The following is an 18,790-nucleotide window of genomic DNA, read 5'->3' on the forward strand; positions in this document are numbered from 1 at the left end:
TCCGCGCGTTCCTCTCGCCGTGTTCCCGCGCCGTTCCGGTCTTCAGGGCGGACTGTGAGAGGAGCCTAGCTCCCCTCACATTCGTCACGCTGCCCCGCCTACACACATCCTGACAGCACGCTCCGCGGGCCGGATTAAAAGGTCCACCGGGCCGTAGTTTGCCCATTGCTGGTTTAGCCCCTATGCTTATATCCCCCAGCAAGTGCAGTGTCAGTAGGTCACTGTCACTTGATACATTGCACACAAAACCGCAGTGTTCGCAGAATCAGGCCTGATCTCTGTTAGCACTTGTTGGTAAATTTTGAGGACTCTCATATGCAGCAAAGTGCCAGTACTAGTGCCGCGCTACCTTTTGGTGAACTGGCGAGCACCAGCGGTCTAGTACATCTTGGTCTTTCACATATCTCTTAGATTGCAAGCTCCCAGGATCAAGGCCCTCCTAACCCTCTTGTATTGAACTGTATTGTTGCTGTATTGTCTCCCATTATACTGTAAAGCACTGAGCAATCTGTTGGTGCCATATAAATCCTGTATAATAATTCCAGCACTGCAGTATCACTTGGTGACGTGGCGAGTCACATAAGTCCAGTATAAGTTGGTGCGGTGGCAAGCACAAGTATTGTCCCGCAGCCACCAAGAATTTGCACACAGGCCCATAGAGCTCCTAGTATCCTTCCGGATGTGCTTGCAAATCCTGATTGACAACCCACAAATTCTGCAGCACCTTTACTTCCCCCACTCATTGCCCAACCCGGAATTCAGGTGGAAATAGCAAATGTAACTACTCCCCTTGATTTTTGGATCTGTTTTTCACGGAATATCTGTATGGGTTGATTGTGGATCAAAGCAATTTATAGGCACAACAATTTATTGCCACCAACCCAAATTCAAACCTTGCCAGACCAGTCACATGGAAAATCATTATGGTTTCCGAATTTAAATTTTTTTTGGGCCTAACCCTCAACATGGGCATTACTGAAAAAAGTGAATTGCGGTTGTATTGGTGCGCAGACCCGATATACCATATGCCGTGTTCTCTCTGGCCAGGCATAGATATGAGAGTATGTGTTTTATGCATTTCAACGACAATACAATCTGTCATCCTCGGCTCCACAAAATTCAGCCCCTCGCAAATCACCTTAACCAAAAATTTGCAGATGTCTATACTCCCCAGCAAAACATCTGCGTTTATGAGTCCCTGATTAATTTTTCTGGCCGCCTTGCATTCAAACAATTTCTCCCCAGCAAGCGTGCCAGATATGGGATCAAGATGTAGAAGACCTGTGAGAGGACAACAGGCTAGACTTATAAGTTTCGGATTTACGAGGGAAAAGATAGTCACATGGAGCCCACCGAATGCCCAGACTACATGGGGAGTAGTGACAAAATAGTTTGGGACTTGGTGTCATCCTTTTTCCATATGGGGTACCACTTATTCGTGGACAATTTGTATTCAAGCGTGCCACTATTTAGACATTTGTTCAGTCTTGGAACTGGCGCTTGTGGCAAAGTGTGACCTAATGTGTGCCCACCATTAGAAGTGGGTGGATGCAGGGAGGAATATTCTAATGGTGGGCATACCACACACTTTTTCTGCCAGAGATTTCTTCTCTTTTTTTCATTCAGTCCACAGGCTGCATGCAAAAAAAAAAGAACATAACATATATACCCAACAAGGATCAGCGATGTACTGGTTCATCACTGGACTTTGAATGGTTATACCAGGATGATGCCTACAGCTGCAGGCATCATCCTGGTATCATTTCTTTCAGCCGGTGATCGGCTTTCATATAAATGCAATCCTATTGGCTAATTAGCTGCAGGATTGCTTTTACAAGCAGCTGGAGATGATGCCCCCCTCCCCCGCTGCTTTCCATGGCCTTCTCGGGCAGTCCCGAGCCATCGGGGGGACCTGAGAATGCAGCCAGTGTTTCTGCCAGCTGACCATAGAGCTGATTGGAGACCAGAGTGATGTCAATCATCTCTATAGTCTAAGAATTCGGAAGCTACGAGCATTTCATCACTTCAGTTTCGCAGAATATAAACAACGCCATTTGTGAATTGGGAAAGCATCTGATCACACCGATTTTGGTTTGATTAGATAATGTAAGGGAAGAGGAGATATCTAGAGTCTGATAGACCCCAGATTTCTGGAAAAAGAATATATGACAATGCCCATTGAAGTGATAGGGGATATTTGCATTCCCTGTGATAGCATTAAAAGTGATGAAAAAAAAAAATTAAAGGTACAGTGCAAAAAAAAAAAAAAAAAATCTAAATAACTTAAAAAAAAAAAACTCGCCCCCTCCCATGCACGCACACCTGTGCGCACTAGCATTGACCCTGTGCCGGTATGTAAACAGCGGCTGTGCCCTACATGTGAGGTATCTCCGTGAACGTCAGATCAAGGGCAGTAATTCTAATGCTAGTCCTTCTCTGTAAATCTAAAATGGTAGCTTTTAAAGGCTTTTAAATCGTTGCCTATGGATATTAAAAATGTATGCATTTTGTCACCGTTGCACGGGGCATGCACAGTTTAAAAGCATGTCAAGTTTGGTATCTATTTACTCGGCATACCATCATATTTTATATTTTACCAAATAATTGGCCAATATATTGTGTTTTTGTGCATTAAAAGTAAAAAAAGTGTATTTCTAAAAAAACATTTGCTTTTGAGTACTATGTGCCATGAAAAATTGTAGTAACCACCATTTTATTCACTAGGGTGTCTGCTTTAAAAAAATATATAATGTTTGGGGATTTAAATTAATTTCCTAGCAAAAAATACTGATTTTTTTCATGTGAACAAAAAGTGTCAGAAAAGGCTTGATCTTCAGGTGGTTAGAAGAGTGAGTGATGTCTGGCATAAACTTCTAATGCTGAGCATAAAATGCCCCCAACCCCCAAAACGACCCCTTTTTGGAAAGTAGACACCCCAAGTTATTTGCTGAGAGGCATGTTGAATCAATAGAAGAATTTATTTTTTACCACAAGTTTTTGGAAAATTACAAAAAATTTTTTTTTTTACACAAAATTGTCATTTTGATTTATTGCTCACACATGTCATGGGTATATGTGGAATTACTCCACAAAATACATTCTGCTACTTCACCTGAGTATGGGGGTACCACACGTAAGAGACGTTTTGACAGTTTAGCCAAGTACAGGACCCCAAAATCCAATAAGCACCTTCAGGCTTTTAAAGGGCTTTATTTCCTCATCACACTTCCTGACTACCTATCACAGTTTCAGAGGCCCTGAAATGCCAGGATAGCACCTAACCCCCCAAATTACCCCTTTTTGGAAAGTAGACACCCCAAGGAATTTGATAAGAAGCATGGTAAGTATTTTGAAGATCTCATTTGTTGCCACAAGTTTTTAAAAAATTAAGAAAAAAAAATAAAAATATATTTTTTCTATTCTTTTTTTATATTTCAAAACCTTGGGAGAAAAAATGAGATCTGCAAAATACTCACCATGCCTCTTTTTAAATTCCTTGGGGTGTCTACTTTCCAGAAAGGGGTCATTTGGGGGGGTTTGGTGCTATCCTGGCATGTCTGGGCCTTTAAACATTGTGATAGGTATTGAGGAAGTGAAATGAGGTAGTTCCGCACCTTCAGGCTTTCAAAGTGGCCATTGGATTTCAGGCTCCTGTATGTGGCTAGGCTCCCAAAAAGTCTCACACATGTGGTATCCCCATACTCGGTAGAAGTAGCAGAATGTATTTTGGGGTGTAATTCCACATATACCCATGGCTTGTGCGAGAAATAAATCATTTAAATGACAACTTTGTGTAAAAAAAAGTTTGTCATTTTCCAGAAACTTGAAAAAAAATAAAAAATCTTCCATGAACTCAATATGCCTCTCAGCAGATAGCTTGGGGTGTCTACTTTCCAAAAAGGGGTCATTTGAGGGTGTTTATACTCTCCTGGTATTTTAGCACCTCAAGAAATATGATGGGCAGTCAGAAAGTAAAAGCTGTGTAAATTCCATTATCTATACCATAGTTTGTAGACGCTATAACTTTCACACAAAGCAATCAATATACACTTACTGGGATTTTTTTAACCAAAAACGTGCCAGAATACATTTTGGCCTAAATTTATGCCGAAATATTTTGGTTTTTTTGGATATTTTTTATGACCAAAATGAAAAAATATTATTTTTTTCTTCAAAAATGTTTTTGTTTATAGCGCCAAAAATAAAAAGTGCACGGGTGATCAATTACCATCAAAAGAAAGCTCTATTCATGTGAAAAAAAGGGCGTAAATTTAATTTATGTACCGTATTGCATGACTGCGCAATTGTTCGTTAAACTAGCGCAGCTCTGTATAGCAAAAAATTTAGTAAATTGCAGTATCTATACCATAGTTTGTAGACGCAATAACTTTCACACAAAGCAATCAATATACACTTATTGGGATTTTTTTTACCAAAAACATGTAGCAGAATACATTTTGGCCTAAATTTATAATATATACTAAATTTATAACTATAACTTTGAGTTTACTATATATTTTTTATAGCTGAAAGTAAAAAATATTGTTTTTCTTCAAAATGTTTTTGTTTATAGCGTGAAAAATAAAAAGCGCACAGGTGATCAAATACCACCGAAAGAAAGTTCTATTTGTGTGAAAAAAAGGACGTAAATTTTGTTTGGGTACAGCATTGCATGACCGCGCAATTATCAGTTGAATTAGTGCAGCGCCGAGTAGCAAAAAGAGGCCTGGTCAGGAAGGGGGGTAAATCCTCAGGAGTGAAAGTGGTTAAATCAAGTTATGTGTTTACTTTAGAGTGTCACTTGATTTTTTATTTGTGCTTTCACTTATTTGTCAGCCATTATATAGCAGTATAGTCCCAAGTTTGGGGACTTGAGCACGGTATATACTTATATATACACTTTTTTTGTTACGTGTTATTTGCACATTTATGTGGAAGGATTCTAACAGTCCTTGAGCATTGTCTTTTAGTCAGGTTAATTTATCCTGTCCGTCCCATTGTTTGTTCACATAAGCACAATAGTGTCATTTGTCAGTCATTTCTTCACTGCACCTTTTGGGCATTAATTTCATGCCAAGTGTTTCATCACGTGTGGTATAGTGATATTTGTCATTTCACCCTGTTTAGGGACACAAGTGGGTTTATGTATTGTGTTTTTTTGTGTTTTTCACTTCTATTTTTTCTATGGTTTTGTTCATTTAATATATTAGATATATCATTGTATATGATTGCATAGTATTGTTAAGTATTGATTTTTGTCATTATACACAGGAGGATGTATTAGGGGATCATTATTTACCTCACTTTGATTTAACATTTCTATTAGTATAAGTGTGTTAGCGCAGCACCATTTTCTTTTATTTAATACAGTTTTCAGTCCTGTTTAGTTGCAGCCATCCATAGACTTTAATAGGCCTACAGGGCTGGATGCTGCACCTGTCTCTCCCAGGTGCACTAAGAGCCCATTCACACTTGTGCGACTTGTCATGTGACTTTGGGGTCCAAAGTTGCATGACAAGTAGCACCCCATGTTTCCCAATGACTACCATTCATATGTGTGCGACGCCAAGTCGCAGTGACTTGAAAGTAGTTCCTGTACTGCTTTGGTCCCGCTTTCATGCGACTTTAGGGCCATAGTTTGTATGTAAACCCCCCAAAATCACACTAAAGTTGCACCTGAATGATATACATGTGACTTGTGTGCGACTTTTTACAGCACAAAAAATCATCCTTGATCAAAGCCAAAGTCGCATCAAAGCTGCACTCAACCAACATTGCATCAAAATAATGTCAAAATCGTTACAAAGTCACACTGTAAAGTCGCAATGAAAGTCGCATGATCATTCAGTTGTACAAGTGTGACGGAGCCTAAAATGCTGGGAGGGTTGCACAGCAGTTAGATGCCCACCATGTACAGAGGGCCTAAAGCTTCCCTTTAGCGAAATAAAGCTCAGTTGTTTCAAATCCAGCGGCAAACATAGTTCAAGCTTAAACACTCTTCTACATTCTTCCATACCATTGCTAACACTAACGATTCCCTGCATCCACTCTGTTAAGTGCTGTGTAATAAATCAGCACTAAATACAGTAACTGCAATATATAAGCAAAAATAGGCATTTTCTTAACTAATACAAAAATTAGAAACTGTGTGCTTGGGGTATTTGGGGAATTGTAGTTCTTCATTCTCTAGACAGACACAGATCATCTCTATTTTAAAGTACATTGTAGTTTATTACATCTATATAGAGCCCAGTGAGGTTTCTTTCATAGACTCTATTTTTGTTAAAGGAACTGAAATCTGGAATCAAGGCACCCTATTTTGCAGCTTGGGCACCTATTAGCACTTTTTTTTCCATTGATCAAGTTGTGGATTGAAGTTTGAACCATTCCCACTGTGCAGAGTTCACATGGAGCCATAAAAGTGTGTGAAATCTGGGGGAGGGGACGCAAGCATAATAGCCTCCCAAAGTCTTGCCTTCTGCGTTTTTTATCTTGTTGCTGCTTTCAAGTGCAGCTCACAGAGTCCACTGATCACATAAGGAAAATTGAATTATTGAGGTCCTTTTAGCTTTTCAGAAGTACATACATCCTCTGCTGGGCAGTCTACATGTAATACATTACAGCAGTCACATTGCGATTGTGTTTATCGGTTTAGCATTTAACAAGCATGACCTGAATATAAAGCAGACATACCATTTGGGAGAGAAGACTTGTTGGATGTAGTTTCTACGGAGTCTGTCAGTGTCAGGGTTAAGATTACAATGTAATACTTTATTCAGTGTGCATGCAACCATTTTGAATATCTATTTGTATTGTCCAGGCAGAGTGGAACTGAAGGTTTCTTATTTGCACCTTTACGTTTATAGAATTAAAGATTTAAAGAAACAGAAGTAAAACTAATGATTTTTACAGCTGATTTTTCAGCAATGGAGGTATAAATGTTATTGCTTCCAAATAGGGTACAAATAGGGTACAAAGTAAGAACAACACTTTTAAGCATACCATCCTCTTTGTCAAGCTAATAACAAATGAGTATGACGTGCCTCTTATAAAATGTCTGACCACTAAAAAATTTTACTACTTAGATTTAATAGAATACCTTTGCTATACATTTCTATCACAGCCTTCTGGGTGGTGTCTCCCACATATTCAAGGCCCCAGGGACATTCAGTGAAATACAGTGGGTATAGAAAAGAATCACCCCCCTTTAAAATAATCATATTTTGTTGCTTTGCAGCCTGAAATGAATATAGACAGAGTTTTTGTTTTATCCAGCTGTGTTTGCTTTGTGCATCTTATAACATCCAATTGAAAGATATAACACCAACATGTCAGAAAAATGTTTTAAAAAATCAAAAACAGAATCACTGAGTTGGAAAAAAAATCTCCCCATCCTAAAATGACTCAACCAGGTGTACAGTAGCTCATCACCTTCACAATGGCACACAAAGCCACTTGACTATCAACTGTTATCAGCTGTGGTCATTTTGATTAAATCAGCTCAGCATGAAAAGAGCTTTCCTGCAGTATTTCAGTCCCTAGTAGTGCAACTGAAGCAAACAATGAACTAAGGGTGGCAAGGCACTGTCAAAATAATCTCCAGGATAAAGTTGTGGACTGTCAGGAGATGGATGCAAAAACATTTCTAATGCTTTATCACTGCCTAGAAGCACAGTGAATTATATTATTAATAAGTGGAAGGAGTTTGGTACAACACAGACCCTCCCTGGATAAGACCTCACTCAAAACTGGATAAAAGAGCCAGGAGGAAACTGGTCAGAGAGGCTACCAAGGGGCCTACAGCAACTCTGAAAAAGTTGCAGGAATTGATGACAAAGAGTGGTCAATGTGTGCATGTGACAACAATATTATAAATTCTCCACAAATGTGTCTTGTACGGAAGGGTTGCAAGAAAAAAGCCACTCCTCATGAAAGGCCACATGCAGTCATGACAGAAGTTTGCTAAAACACACCTTGAAAATTCTGAGACCACATGAAAAAGGTGTTATTTTCAAATGAGACTAAAATTTAATTATTTGGCCTCAATACTAAACGATATGTCTGGCGGAAATCCAATATACCGCACCATCCAAATAACACCATTCCTGCAGTAAAGCATGGAGGTGGTAATATCCCGTTATGGGGGTGTTTCTTTGTAGCAGAGACTGGAGCACTTTTCAGGATAGAAGGAAAAATGGATGGAGCAAAATACCAATACATTCTTGAGGAAAATCTGCTGCCTTCTGCCAGAAAGTTGTCAATGGTAAGAAGGTTTACCTTCCAACATGACAATGACCCAAAGCACACAGCAAAATAACCACACAGTGGTTGAAGGAGAAAAAGGTGGATATCATTGCATGGCCTAGTCAGAGCCCAAACTTATACCCCATTGAAAATCTGTGGAATGACTTGAAGACTGCAGTCCACAAACGGTCACCATAAATTTAACAGAACTTGAGCAGTTCTGCAAAGAAGAGTGGGCAAATATTACAAAGTCTAGATGTTCAAAGTTAGTAGAGACATATCCCAACGGACTAAAGGCTGTAATTAACCGCTTCCCATCCGCCCGCAATGTACTGCAGCAGAGCGGCGGCTACAGGCAAAGCGCTGTACTAACACTGGGGGTGCTGCACGCCCTAGTGGGGCTGCAGCACTCCCCCCTCACAACTGCTGTGTCCAGCGAACACAGCGAAATGAAGATCTCGGTGAACGAGACCCAGTGATCATGTGATCACTATGCAATTACATGATCGCAATGTAAGCAAAGCTGTTATGAATCAATCTCATTCATAACAGCTCTGCTCCTCTTCCTAGTGAGCTGTGATTGGCCCACAGCTGTCACATGATACATGGGGCCAATCACAGCATTCTGTACCATGTGACCAACTCCAGCCAATCACAGATCACTGTCCTGAGCTGTCAAAACCTAACTCATTCCTGACAGTTCAAGAATGAGTTAGGTTCATGACAGCAAGCTTTGCATTGCAGGAGAAATGATCATTATTTCTCCTGCAAAGCAAAGTGTAAAAAAAAATTTAAAAATCCCTGATCACCTCCCCCACACAGTAGTACAATGTTACTATGGTAACATTGTACTATTCTGATAAAAAAACTCTTAAAAAAATTGTCACTATGGTAATTATTATTTAAACAAAAATACTTTTAACTACTTGCCAACTGCTTACCCGCATTTTGTGGGCGAGCAGCAGCTCTTGGCAAAGCGACCTAATCTTGCATCACTTCCTATTTTGGGGTGTGAACGCACCTGTGCCCTCTGCTGCCTCCCTCCACCCATCGATCCAGGTAGAGAAGAGAGAACACGGCACCGAGTAAATGCACTACATTTTACACACGCACGTTAGATTAGCACATTTAACCCTTTGATCACCTTATTAACCCTTTGATCACCCCGTCACCCAACCAGTGCCATTAGTACATTGTCAGTATATAGCATTTTTCACTGATCACTGTATTACTGCCTCTAGCAACATCAGATAGTGTCAGGGTCAGTTAGCATTATATTGTCCGCACACTTAACACTCGTGCTATAGGTTGCTGATCACTGCCATTACTAGTATAGTGTTTGTACTGATCAAGATATTGATCACGTACAGAACTAAATTAGTGCCTCCTTTGTATAGTGTCCCCAAAAATGCAGAGTTAGCATGATTGGCCCCGTTCACTGCCAGCACTAGCGGTTAGCCCCTCCTCTATTTTTCACTGAAGATTTGTGTCAATTGATTGTGCGCCAAGACAATTTATACGCAACAATACATCGCCGCCCACCCAAATTTAGCTCTTGCCAGACAATTTGCATGGAAACCTATCACGGTTTCTGAATTTAAAACTCTCTTGGGCCTAACCATCAACATGGGCATTACAAAAAGAATAAATTACGGTCATGTTGATCCACAGAGCCAATTCATCGTATGCCCATGTTCTCTGCTGTTACATATATGCCCAACATGGACCAGCAATGTACTGGTACGTCGCTGGACTTTAAGTGACTATACCGCCATGATGCCTGCACCTACAGGCATCATCCTGGTATCATTTTTTTCAGCTGGCAGTTGGCTTCCATGTAAAAGCAATCCTAGTGGCCAATTAGCAGTTGAATTGTTGTTACGACATACCCCCCCGCTGCCTTCCACAGTTTTCTTGGGCTCTCCTGTCCCACAGGGGAATCCGAGAATGCATCCGGCAGTTCCATTGGCTAATCATAGTGCTGGTCAGAGACCAGAATGGCTCCAATCATCTCTGTAGTCTAAGAAATCGAAGCTATTAGCATTTCATCACTTCAGTTTTGCAGGATATAAACAGCTCCATTTGTAAACTGGGAAAGCATCTGATCACACCGATCTTGGTACAAACACCCCCCCAAATGACCCCTTTTTGGAAAGTAGACACTCCAAGGTATTTGCTCAGAGGCATGGTGAGTGTTTTGCAGATCTCATTTGTTGCCACGTTTTTTGAATACGAAGAAAGAAAACAAAAAATGTATTTTTTCTTTTCTTTTTTTCTTTTACAAAACCCCATGACAAAAATTATATCTGTAAAATACTCCCCATGCCTCTTATCAAATTCCTTGGGGTGTCTACTTTCCATAAAGGGGCCATTTGGGGGGGTGTTTGTACTATCCTGGCATTTTAGGGCCTCAGAAACTGTGATAGGTAGTGGGGAAGTGATATGAGGATATCTGACCTTTGAAAGCCTGGAGGTGGTCATTGGATTTTGGAGTCTTGTATGTAGCTAGGCTGCCAAAAAGTCTCTCACATGTAGTATCCCCCATACTCGGCAGAAGCAAGTTAATGTGTCTTGGAGTGTTATTTCACATATACCCATGGCATGCATGGGCAATATATCATTAAAGTGACATGGACTCAAAATGCCTCTCTGCAAAATCTTTGGGGTGTCTACTTTACAAAAAGGGGTAATTTGGGGGGGGGGGGGGTTGTTGTACTGCCCTGGCATATTAGCACCTCAAGAAATGTGCTAGGCAGTCAGAAAGTAAAAGCTACGTAAATTCCAATGTACAATATGTATGTTGTATGTGAGTATGTACTGTATTTGTATGCAATGTGTATGTTGTGTATGCATGTTGTATGGAGTTTGTATGTATGTATGTATGTACATAGGTGGTACTGCTGTGCTATATAAGAGGTTGGTGGTGAAAAGAATCACAGGGCATGCTGTGCACTCAGCTATATATATATTCTGACTCCTAAGCTTCTGTATGTATGTTATGCACTATGTATGTTACCCAAACCAAACCTCTGTAATATGTATCTTACCAAACCTGGACCCCTGAGCTATGTACATTACATACTTCTGACTCCTTCGCTCAAGTTTTAGCCCCTTTCACTGTTAGCACAATTTTGCCACACCAACCATTCACAATTTGCTACTGCTCCACCCCCTACTCCACCACCATTCTCAGGAAATCAGATTTTCAAAAGTTATCAGGTATGCTTATATGTGATTTATAATTATGACATTGTTGATGGAATGTATGTGGGCTACATACCAAACTTAGCAACACTGGGGCAGATATTTATCTAGTGTACTTGCTAACATAGATTTGGCCCTATTCACCATGTGTTCTCTGAGCCACTGTGGGTTTTTGATGTAAATCACCTTTATTGCCTTTCATATCCACTGCCTAATAAAATAAATGCACATTGTCATAGGTGTCAAACGAAAGTAGTAGATACCTTTGGCCCACAGTTTAAATCATCTTACTCCCTCTAGTGTCTACACTGTTGTAGGGTCAGAGATAGCCAAAGAAAACTTGTTATTTTTGCTATGGACAAAAAATTCCTATTCTTTTGGTGTCATATATATATATATATATATATATATATATATACACTATATTGCATTATATAGTTTTAGGACGCCTGCCTTTACACGCACGTGAATTTTATTGGGATCCCAGTCTTAGTTTATAGGGTTCAGTATTGAGTTAGCGCATCCTTTGCAGCTATAACAGCTTCAGCTCTTCTGGGAAGGCTGTCCACAAGGTTTAGGAGTGTGTTTATGGGGATGTTTGACCATTCTTCCAGAAGTGCATTTGTGAGGTCAGGTACTGATGTTGGACGAGAAGGCCTGACTCGCAGTCTCTGCTCTAATTCATCCCAAAGGTGTTCTATCGGGTTGAGATCAAGTTCCTCCACCCCAAACTCTCTCATCCATGTCTTTATGGACCTTGCTTTGTGCACTGGTGAGCAGTCAAGTTAGAACAGGAAAAAACTGTTCCCACAAAGTTGGGAACATGAAATTGTCCATGAAATTGTGCAATTGTCCAATGTCTTGGTATGCTGATGCCTTAAGAGTTCCCTTGACTGGAACTAAGGGGCCAAGCCCAACCCCTGAAAAACAACCCCACACCATAATCCCCCCTCCACCAAACTTTACACTTGGCACAATGCAGTCAGGAGAATGACTTTCTCCTGGCAACTGCCAAACCCAGACACGTCCATCAGATTGCCAGACAGAGAAGCGTGCTTCATCACTCCAGAGAACACGTCTCCACTGCTCTAAAGTCCAGTGGTGGTGTGCTTTACACCACTGCATCCAACACTCTGCATTGCACTTGGTGATGTAAGGCTTGGATGCAGCTGTTCAGCCATGAAAACCCATTCTATGAAGCTGTCTACACACTGTTGTGCTAATCTAAAGGCCACATGAAGTTTGGAGGTCTTTGGCTATTGACCCTGCAGACAGTTGGTGATTTCTGTGCACTGTGTGCTTCTGCATGTGCTGACCCCACTCTGTCATTTTACGTGGCCTACCACTTCGTGGCTGAGTTGCTGTTGTTCCAGTTGCTTCCACTTTGTTACAATACCATTAAAATTTGACCATGGAATATTTAGTAGCAAGGAAATTTCACAAATGGACTTAGTGCACAGGTGGCAACCTATAACAGTACCATGCTTGAATTCACTGAGCTCCTGAGAGCGACCCATTCTTTTGCAAATGTTTGTAGAAGCGGTCTGCATGCCTAGGTGCTTGATTTTATACACCTGTGGCCATGGAGGTGATTGGAACACCTGAATCCAATGATTTGGAGGAGTGTCCCAATACTTTTGGCAATATAGTGTGTATGTGTGTATATATATATATATATATATATATATATATATATATATTCTATTTATGGAATATGTATATTTTTCTTTTTATGTATTGATGTGGAAGTCACATTTATTGTTTGCTGAATATAGTATGTGGAGTCACATGATTGGTCTGAAACAGCCCCCCTGCAAGTGGGAGGGGCTTGGGTATGATCAGAAATCATCCTGAAACGTATTTAAGGATGTACTATGCTCGAAACAAGTCAGCCATTTGAAATGTCTTCTGTATGTTGGGCTTGGAGCAGTGGACCAGTGTGTGCGGTTCACTGTGGATATTGGTGAGCTTGATATCATGTGCTGTTTGTGAGTAGGCATCTGTTTTATTTATTCAAGAAAAAAAGGGTTTTTAAGACAATGGGCAAGGTCAGTGCACCCTTTGTTCTTGTTTTTCCAGTATTAAATGCCAGTATTAAATGTACTACCAGTGATATACTGCTTACATAAGAAGACAAACTAAAATAGACAGTATTCTAATAATAATGTGTTGCATTTTATTGGTTCATGATATAAGAACATTTTAGCTATTTACTTAAGAGGTGAAATCTTAAATAATAATCTTATTTTTGTGATTTAATTTACTGCAGGTAGTCCTGTGTTTTTCACCTGTGGGTTTTACTTTGAGAAACAGAGCAAGAAAGTTTCCAGCGCTGGTGAACTGTACAGCAATAGATTGGTTCCACTCCTGGCCTCCTGTTGCTCTGCAGTCAGTCAGTAGTAGCTTCATCCACAAGCTGGAAGGAGTTGATGTAAGTATGATATTACTGTGCAAAATCTGAAAATTCAAGGAATAAGCATGGCCAGGGGTGAGGTTTGTAATATTGTTACCATATCCCTTATTTAGGTCACTGGGCCTGGACAGTAGAACAAGTCTGAGACATCAACTGATGTCAACTCACATGTAATCTGTTTTTATATTCTGGCATCACTTGTCTTTCTCAGAGTACTGTTTGAAACACTTCATAAAAGATTTGCAGAACCTCTTCTATGTTCATTGAGACACTGAAACTGTGATATTAAGTAATATTGTTTATTGAAGACTTGGTATTACAGAATTCAGATTAATATAATCAAATTAGTTCAGATCATTAGTCAACTGCATTATACTTTGGCAAAAGCTTTCTCTTTTTTCACCAGGTGGAAAGTAGTGCTGTACTGTACTATAATATAATATATAACTTATTTCAAATAAAGCTTTGGTTTTCAAAGTCCTACATTTTTGGCAGGTATCTGCACAGTTTTTCCAATGCAATTGCACTGTTGGCTACTGGCTCTGGAACTTGAAGGTCTACAGATCACTCTATTATATACAGTGGGGAAAATAATTATTTGATCCCATGCAGATTTTGCCAGTTTACCCACTTACACAGAAATGAAGGGTTTTTAATTTTTATGCTAGGTGTATTTTAAATTATAGAGACAGCATATCAACCAAAAATCCAAAAAAAAACACGATACAAATGTTGAGTTGCAGTTCAGTGAGTAAAATACGTTTTTGATCCCCTACCAATCAACAATAATTCTGGCTCCCACAGACTGGCTATGTGCTAATGTGGTACACAGATTAGTCCTGTCAATTTAAGAAGGTCCTCCTAACGACAACTAGTTATGTGTAAAAAAGACACATATTCACAGAATCTTTTTCTTGGGCACCACCATGGGCAAGACCAAAGAGCTGTCAAAGGACGTCATGGACAAGATTGTAGACCTACACAAGGCTGGAATGGGTTACAATACCATCAGCAAGAAGCTTGGTGAGACAACTGTTGGAGTGATTATTTGCAAATGAAAGAATTGCAAAATAACCATCAATCACCCTCGGTCTGGAGCTCCATGCAAGATTTCGCCTCATGGGGTGATGATGATCATGAGATAAGTGAGGAATCATCCCAGAACTACACGGGAGAAACTTGTGAATGATCTCAAGGCAGTTGGGACCACAGTCACCAAACAAACCATTGGTAACAGAATACGCCGCCATGGATTGAAACCCTGCAGCGCCCGCAAGGTCCCGCTCCTCAAGAAGGCACATGTACAGTCCCGTCTGAAGTTTGCCAGTGAACATCTAAATCATTTAGAAAAGGATTGGGAGAAAGTGCAGTAGTCAGATTAGACCAAAATTTAGCTCATTGGTATTAACTCAACTCGTGTTTGGAGGAAGGAAAATGCTGACTATGACCATAAGGACAACATTCCTGCAGTCAAGCACGGAGGTGGAAACATTATGCTTTGGGGCTGTTTCTCTGCTAAAGGTACAGGCCTACTTTACTGCTTTGGGGGGCCAATGGATGGGGCCATGTGTTGTAAATTCTTGGATGAGAACATTCTTCCCAGAGCACTGAACATGGGTCGTGGATGGGTCTTCCAGTATGACAAAGACCCAAAACATATCACAGAGGCAAAAAAGGAGTGGCTCAAGAAGAAGCATATTAAGGTCATGGAGTGGCCTAGCCAGTCCCCAGACCTTAATCCAATCTAAAAGTTATGGAGGGAGCTGAAACTTTGAGCTGTCGAGCATCAGCCAAGAAATCTTAAGGATTTAGAGAAGATCTGTAAAGAGGAGTGGACCAAAATCCCTCCTGATCTGTGTGCAAACCTGGTATCCAACTACAAGAAACGTCTTATCTCTGTGCTTGACAACAAGGGTTTCTCCATCAAGCACTAAGTCACCCTTTGCTTGGGGATCAAATATTTATGGCGCATAACCAAATCCCAACAAGCCTTCACCCACTACAAATCTGCCTTCCACACCTTCACCTCCTCCCTCCACGCAGCCAAACAAGCCTACATCCTGACCCTCATCAAGGCCCTCTCCTCCAATCCTCGCCAACTCTTCTCCATCTTCAACTCTCTACTCTCGCCACCCCCACCTCCACCCAGCACCTCACTCACCGCCCTTGAGATTGCCAATCACTTCAAAAACAAGATTGACACAATTCGCAAGGACATCGCTGCAACTCACACGCCCTCTCAACCCGTCCCCTCTCACACAGCTACCCCCTCATCCCCGCTCTCCCTCGACATAACCCGCAGGGACTTCGTCGCTGCTCAAACTCCCTCCAACCCCGTTCCCCCTCACTCAACTACCCCCTCATCACCCCTCTCCCACAGCCCACCACTGCTCTGACCTCCACTTCCTCCCCACCCTACATTCCTCATACTGAAGCCCCCCCAACACTCCACACCTTTGACCTTACTACCATCGAGGAAGTCTCCAAGATCCTCTCTGATGCCCGCCTCACCACCTGCCCCCTCGACCCTATCCCCTCACAACTCCTACGACCTCCCTCCCCCTCCATCCTACGCTCCCTCACCCACATCTTTAATCTCTCCCTCTTCTCCGGCACTTTCCCCTCCCCTCTGAAACATGCACACATCACCCCCATACTTAAAAAGCCCTCCCTGGACCCCAATGACCCGAACAACCTCAGACCCATCTCCCTGCTCCCATTTACATCCAAACTCCTCGAGCGCCTAGTCTACACCCGCCTATGCTCTCACCTCAAGGACAACAACCTCCTTGATCCCCCACAGTCCAGCTTCTGTCCCCTGCACTCCACCGAAACTGCCTTACTTAAACTCTCCAACGACCTGCTAACCACCAAAGCTAATGGCCACTATTCAGTGCTCCTACTCCTTGACCTCTCTGCGGCCTTTGATACAGTCGACCACCCCCTCCTCCTCAAAAAACTACACTCCCTTTGCCTCAGAGATTCTGCTTTCTCCTGGCTCTTGTCCTACCTGTCACAACGCTCTTTCAGCGTTACCTATAATGCTTCCACCTCCCCCTCACTCCCCCTCTCTGTTGGGGTCCCTCAAGGCTCCGTCCTTGGGCCCCTTCTCTTCTCCATCTACACCTCCTCCCTTGGCCAACTCATACACTCTCACGGCTTCAACTACCACCTATATGCCGACGACACACAAATCTATCTCTCAACCCCCCAACTCACCACCTCAGTCTCCGCCCGAATCACACACCTACTGAGCGACATATCAGACTGGATGTCGCTCCACTTCCTTAAACTGAACCTCTCCAAAACCGACTTTCTTGTGTTCCCCCCAGCCCGGACCCCACCCCCAATTGACTTCTCCATCACATCCAACAATGCCACCATCAAACCCGCCCCGCAGGCCAGAGTACTTGGTGTCATTCTGGACTCCAACCTATCCTTCCAGCCCCAAGTCCAATCTTTAACAAGCTCATGCAGACTCCACCTCCGCAACATCGCCAAAATACGCACGTTCCTAACCCCAGAAACCACTAAACAGCTCATCCACTCCCTTATCAAATCATGACTCGATTACTGCAACTCCTTCCTTACTGACCTGCCTCTCCGCTGGCTATCCCCACTTCAGTCCATCCTGAATACGGCAGCCAGACTCATTCACCTTTCCAACGACTCCATCTCCGCCACCCCCCTCTGCCAATCCCTCCACTGGCTTCCGATTGAGCAACGGATCAAATTCAAAATCCTAACACTGACGTACAAAGCCGTCCACCGTACTGCCCCGAACTACATCACTGACCTAATATCGAAGTACCACCCAGCACGCACACTCCGCTCCTCACAAGACCGCCTTCTCTCTAGTTCCCTGGTCTCCTCTTCCCATGCCCGCCTCCAGGACTTCTCCAGGGTGTCACCCATCCTCTGGAACTCCCTGCCCCAACCTATCAGATTATCACCTACTCTCCTCTCCTTTAGGCGCACCCTGAAAACCCACCTCTTCAGGGAAGCCTACCCCACCCCCTGCTAACTTGCCAACCTCCTCCACTCTTCCTACCACCCCATCCCCCACAGCTATCTCCACCTGTGCCACCATCCCCTCCCTCCTAGATTGTAAGCTCGAAAGAGCAGGGCCCTCGATCCCCTCATGTTTTGCATTGTATTGTTATTGTTCTGTCACATGTTCTGTCCCCCTTTGTAATGTACAGCGCTGAGCGAACTATTGGCGCTTTATAAATACTGCATAATAATAATAATAATAATATTAAATTTTACTCACTGAACTGCAACTAAATTTATGACATTTGTATCATGTTGTTTTTTCTGGATTTTTGGTTGGTATTCTGTCTCTCATTTAAAACACATCTATGATAAAAATTATAGACCCTTCATTTCTTTGTAAGTGGGCAAATGTACAAAATCCACAAGGGATCAAATAAGTATTTTCCCCACTGTATTGCACTAGATTTGGTCTTTACCTGCATCTTTATCTAAATCTTATTTTATGTTAACATATCAGATGGCGCTTCACCGAGAGCATGCTCCTCAGAAACTGATTTTATGTGACTATGGCTTTGAAATAAGTTCTACATCTGCTGCTGACTGCCACCAATTTGTTGTCTGCATTTTTATTCTGTCTTCTGTATAATCAAGACCTTTAACAACATAGTTTTAATTTGTCCTAAATTTTTGACAGGTATCTGCACAGTTTGTTTCCAGTAGTTTCAACATTTTTGTATGAGCTATGTCTGCTATTTTGGGGGTTGCAGTATCTTAGGGTTTTCTATACTTTGCTCTATGGATAGCTGAACATTTGTTCCTGGGATAATGTTGTATGACTTCTATAAAAAAAAGCTTTGCTTTCTAAATGATCTTCCCAGCTTGTTTTTTGGTCTAAGGCTATCTAGGACTAGAGTGAACTTGTTACTCATATAT

The 18,790-nt window shown here is 41.7% G+C and overlaps 1 protein-coding gene across 1 annotated transcript in view; it reads left to right on the plus strand.

The window, feature by feature from the left end:
- Positions 1–18,790, plus strand: part of LOC149451620 (dynein axonemal heavy chain 11-like) — a 590,344-nt gene that overhangs the window by 320,778 nt on the left and 250,776 nt on the right. The window contains exon 44 of the mRNA XM_089690376.1: positions 13,718–13,879. Within this exon, the coding sequence (XP_089546502.1) occupies positions 13,718–13,879 (162 nt within the window). The remainder of the gene's footprint in view (positions 1–13,717; positions 13,880–18,790) is intronic.

The sequence above is a fragment of the Staurois parvus genome, unplaced genomic scaffold, assembly GCF_062004578.1.
Source record: "Staurois parvus isolate SC_StPar_1 unplaced genomic scaffold, SC_StPar_1.0 ptg000530l, whole genome shotgun sequence".
Taxonomy (NCBI): Eukaryota; Metazoa; Chordata; class Amphibia; order Anura; family Ranidae; genus Staurois; species Staurois parvus.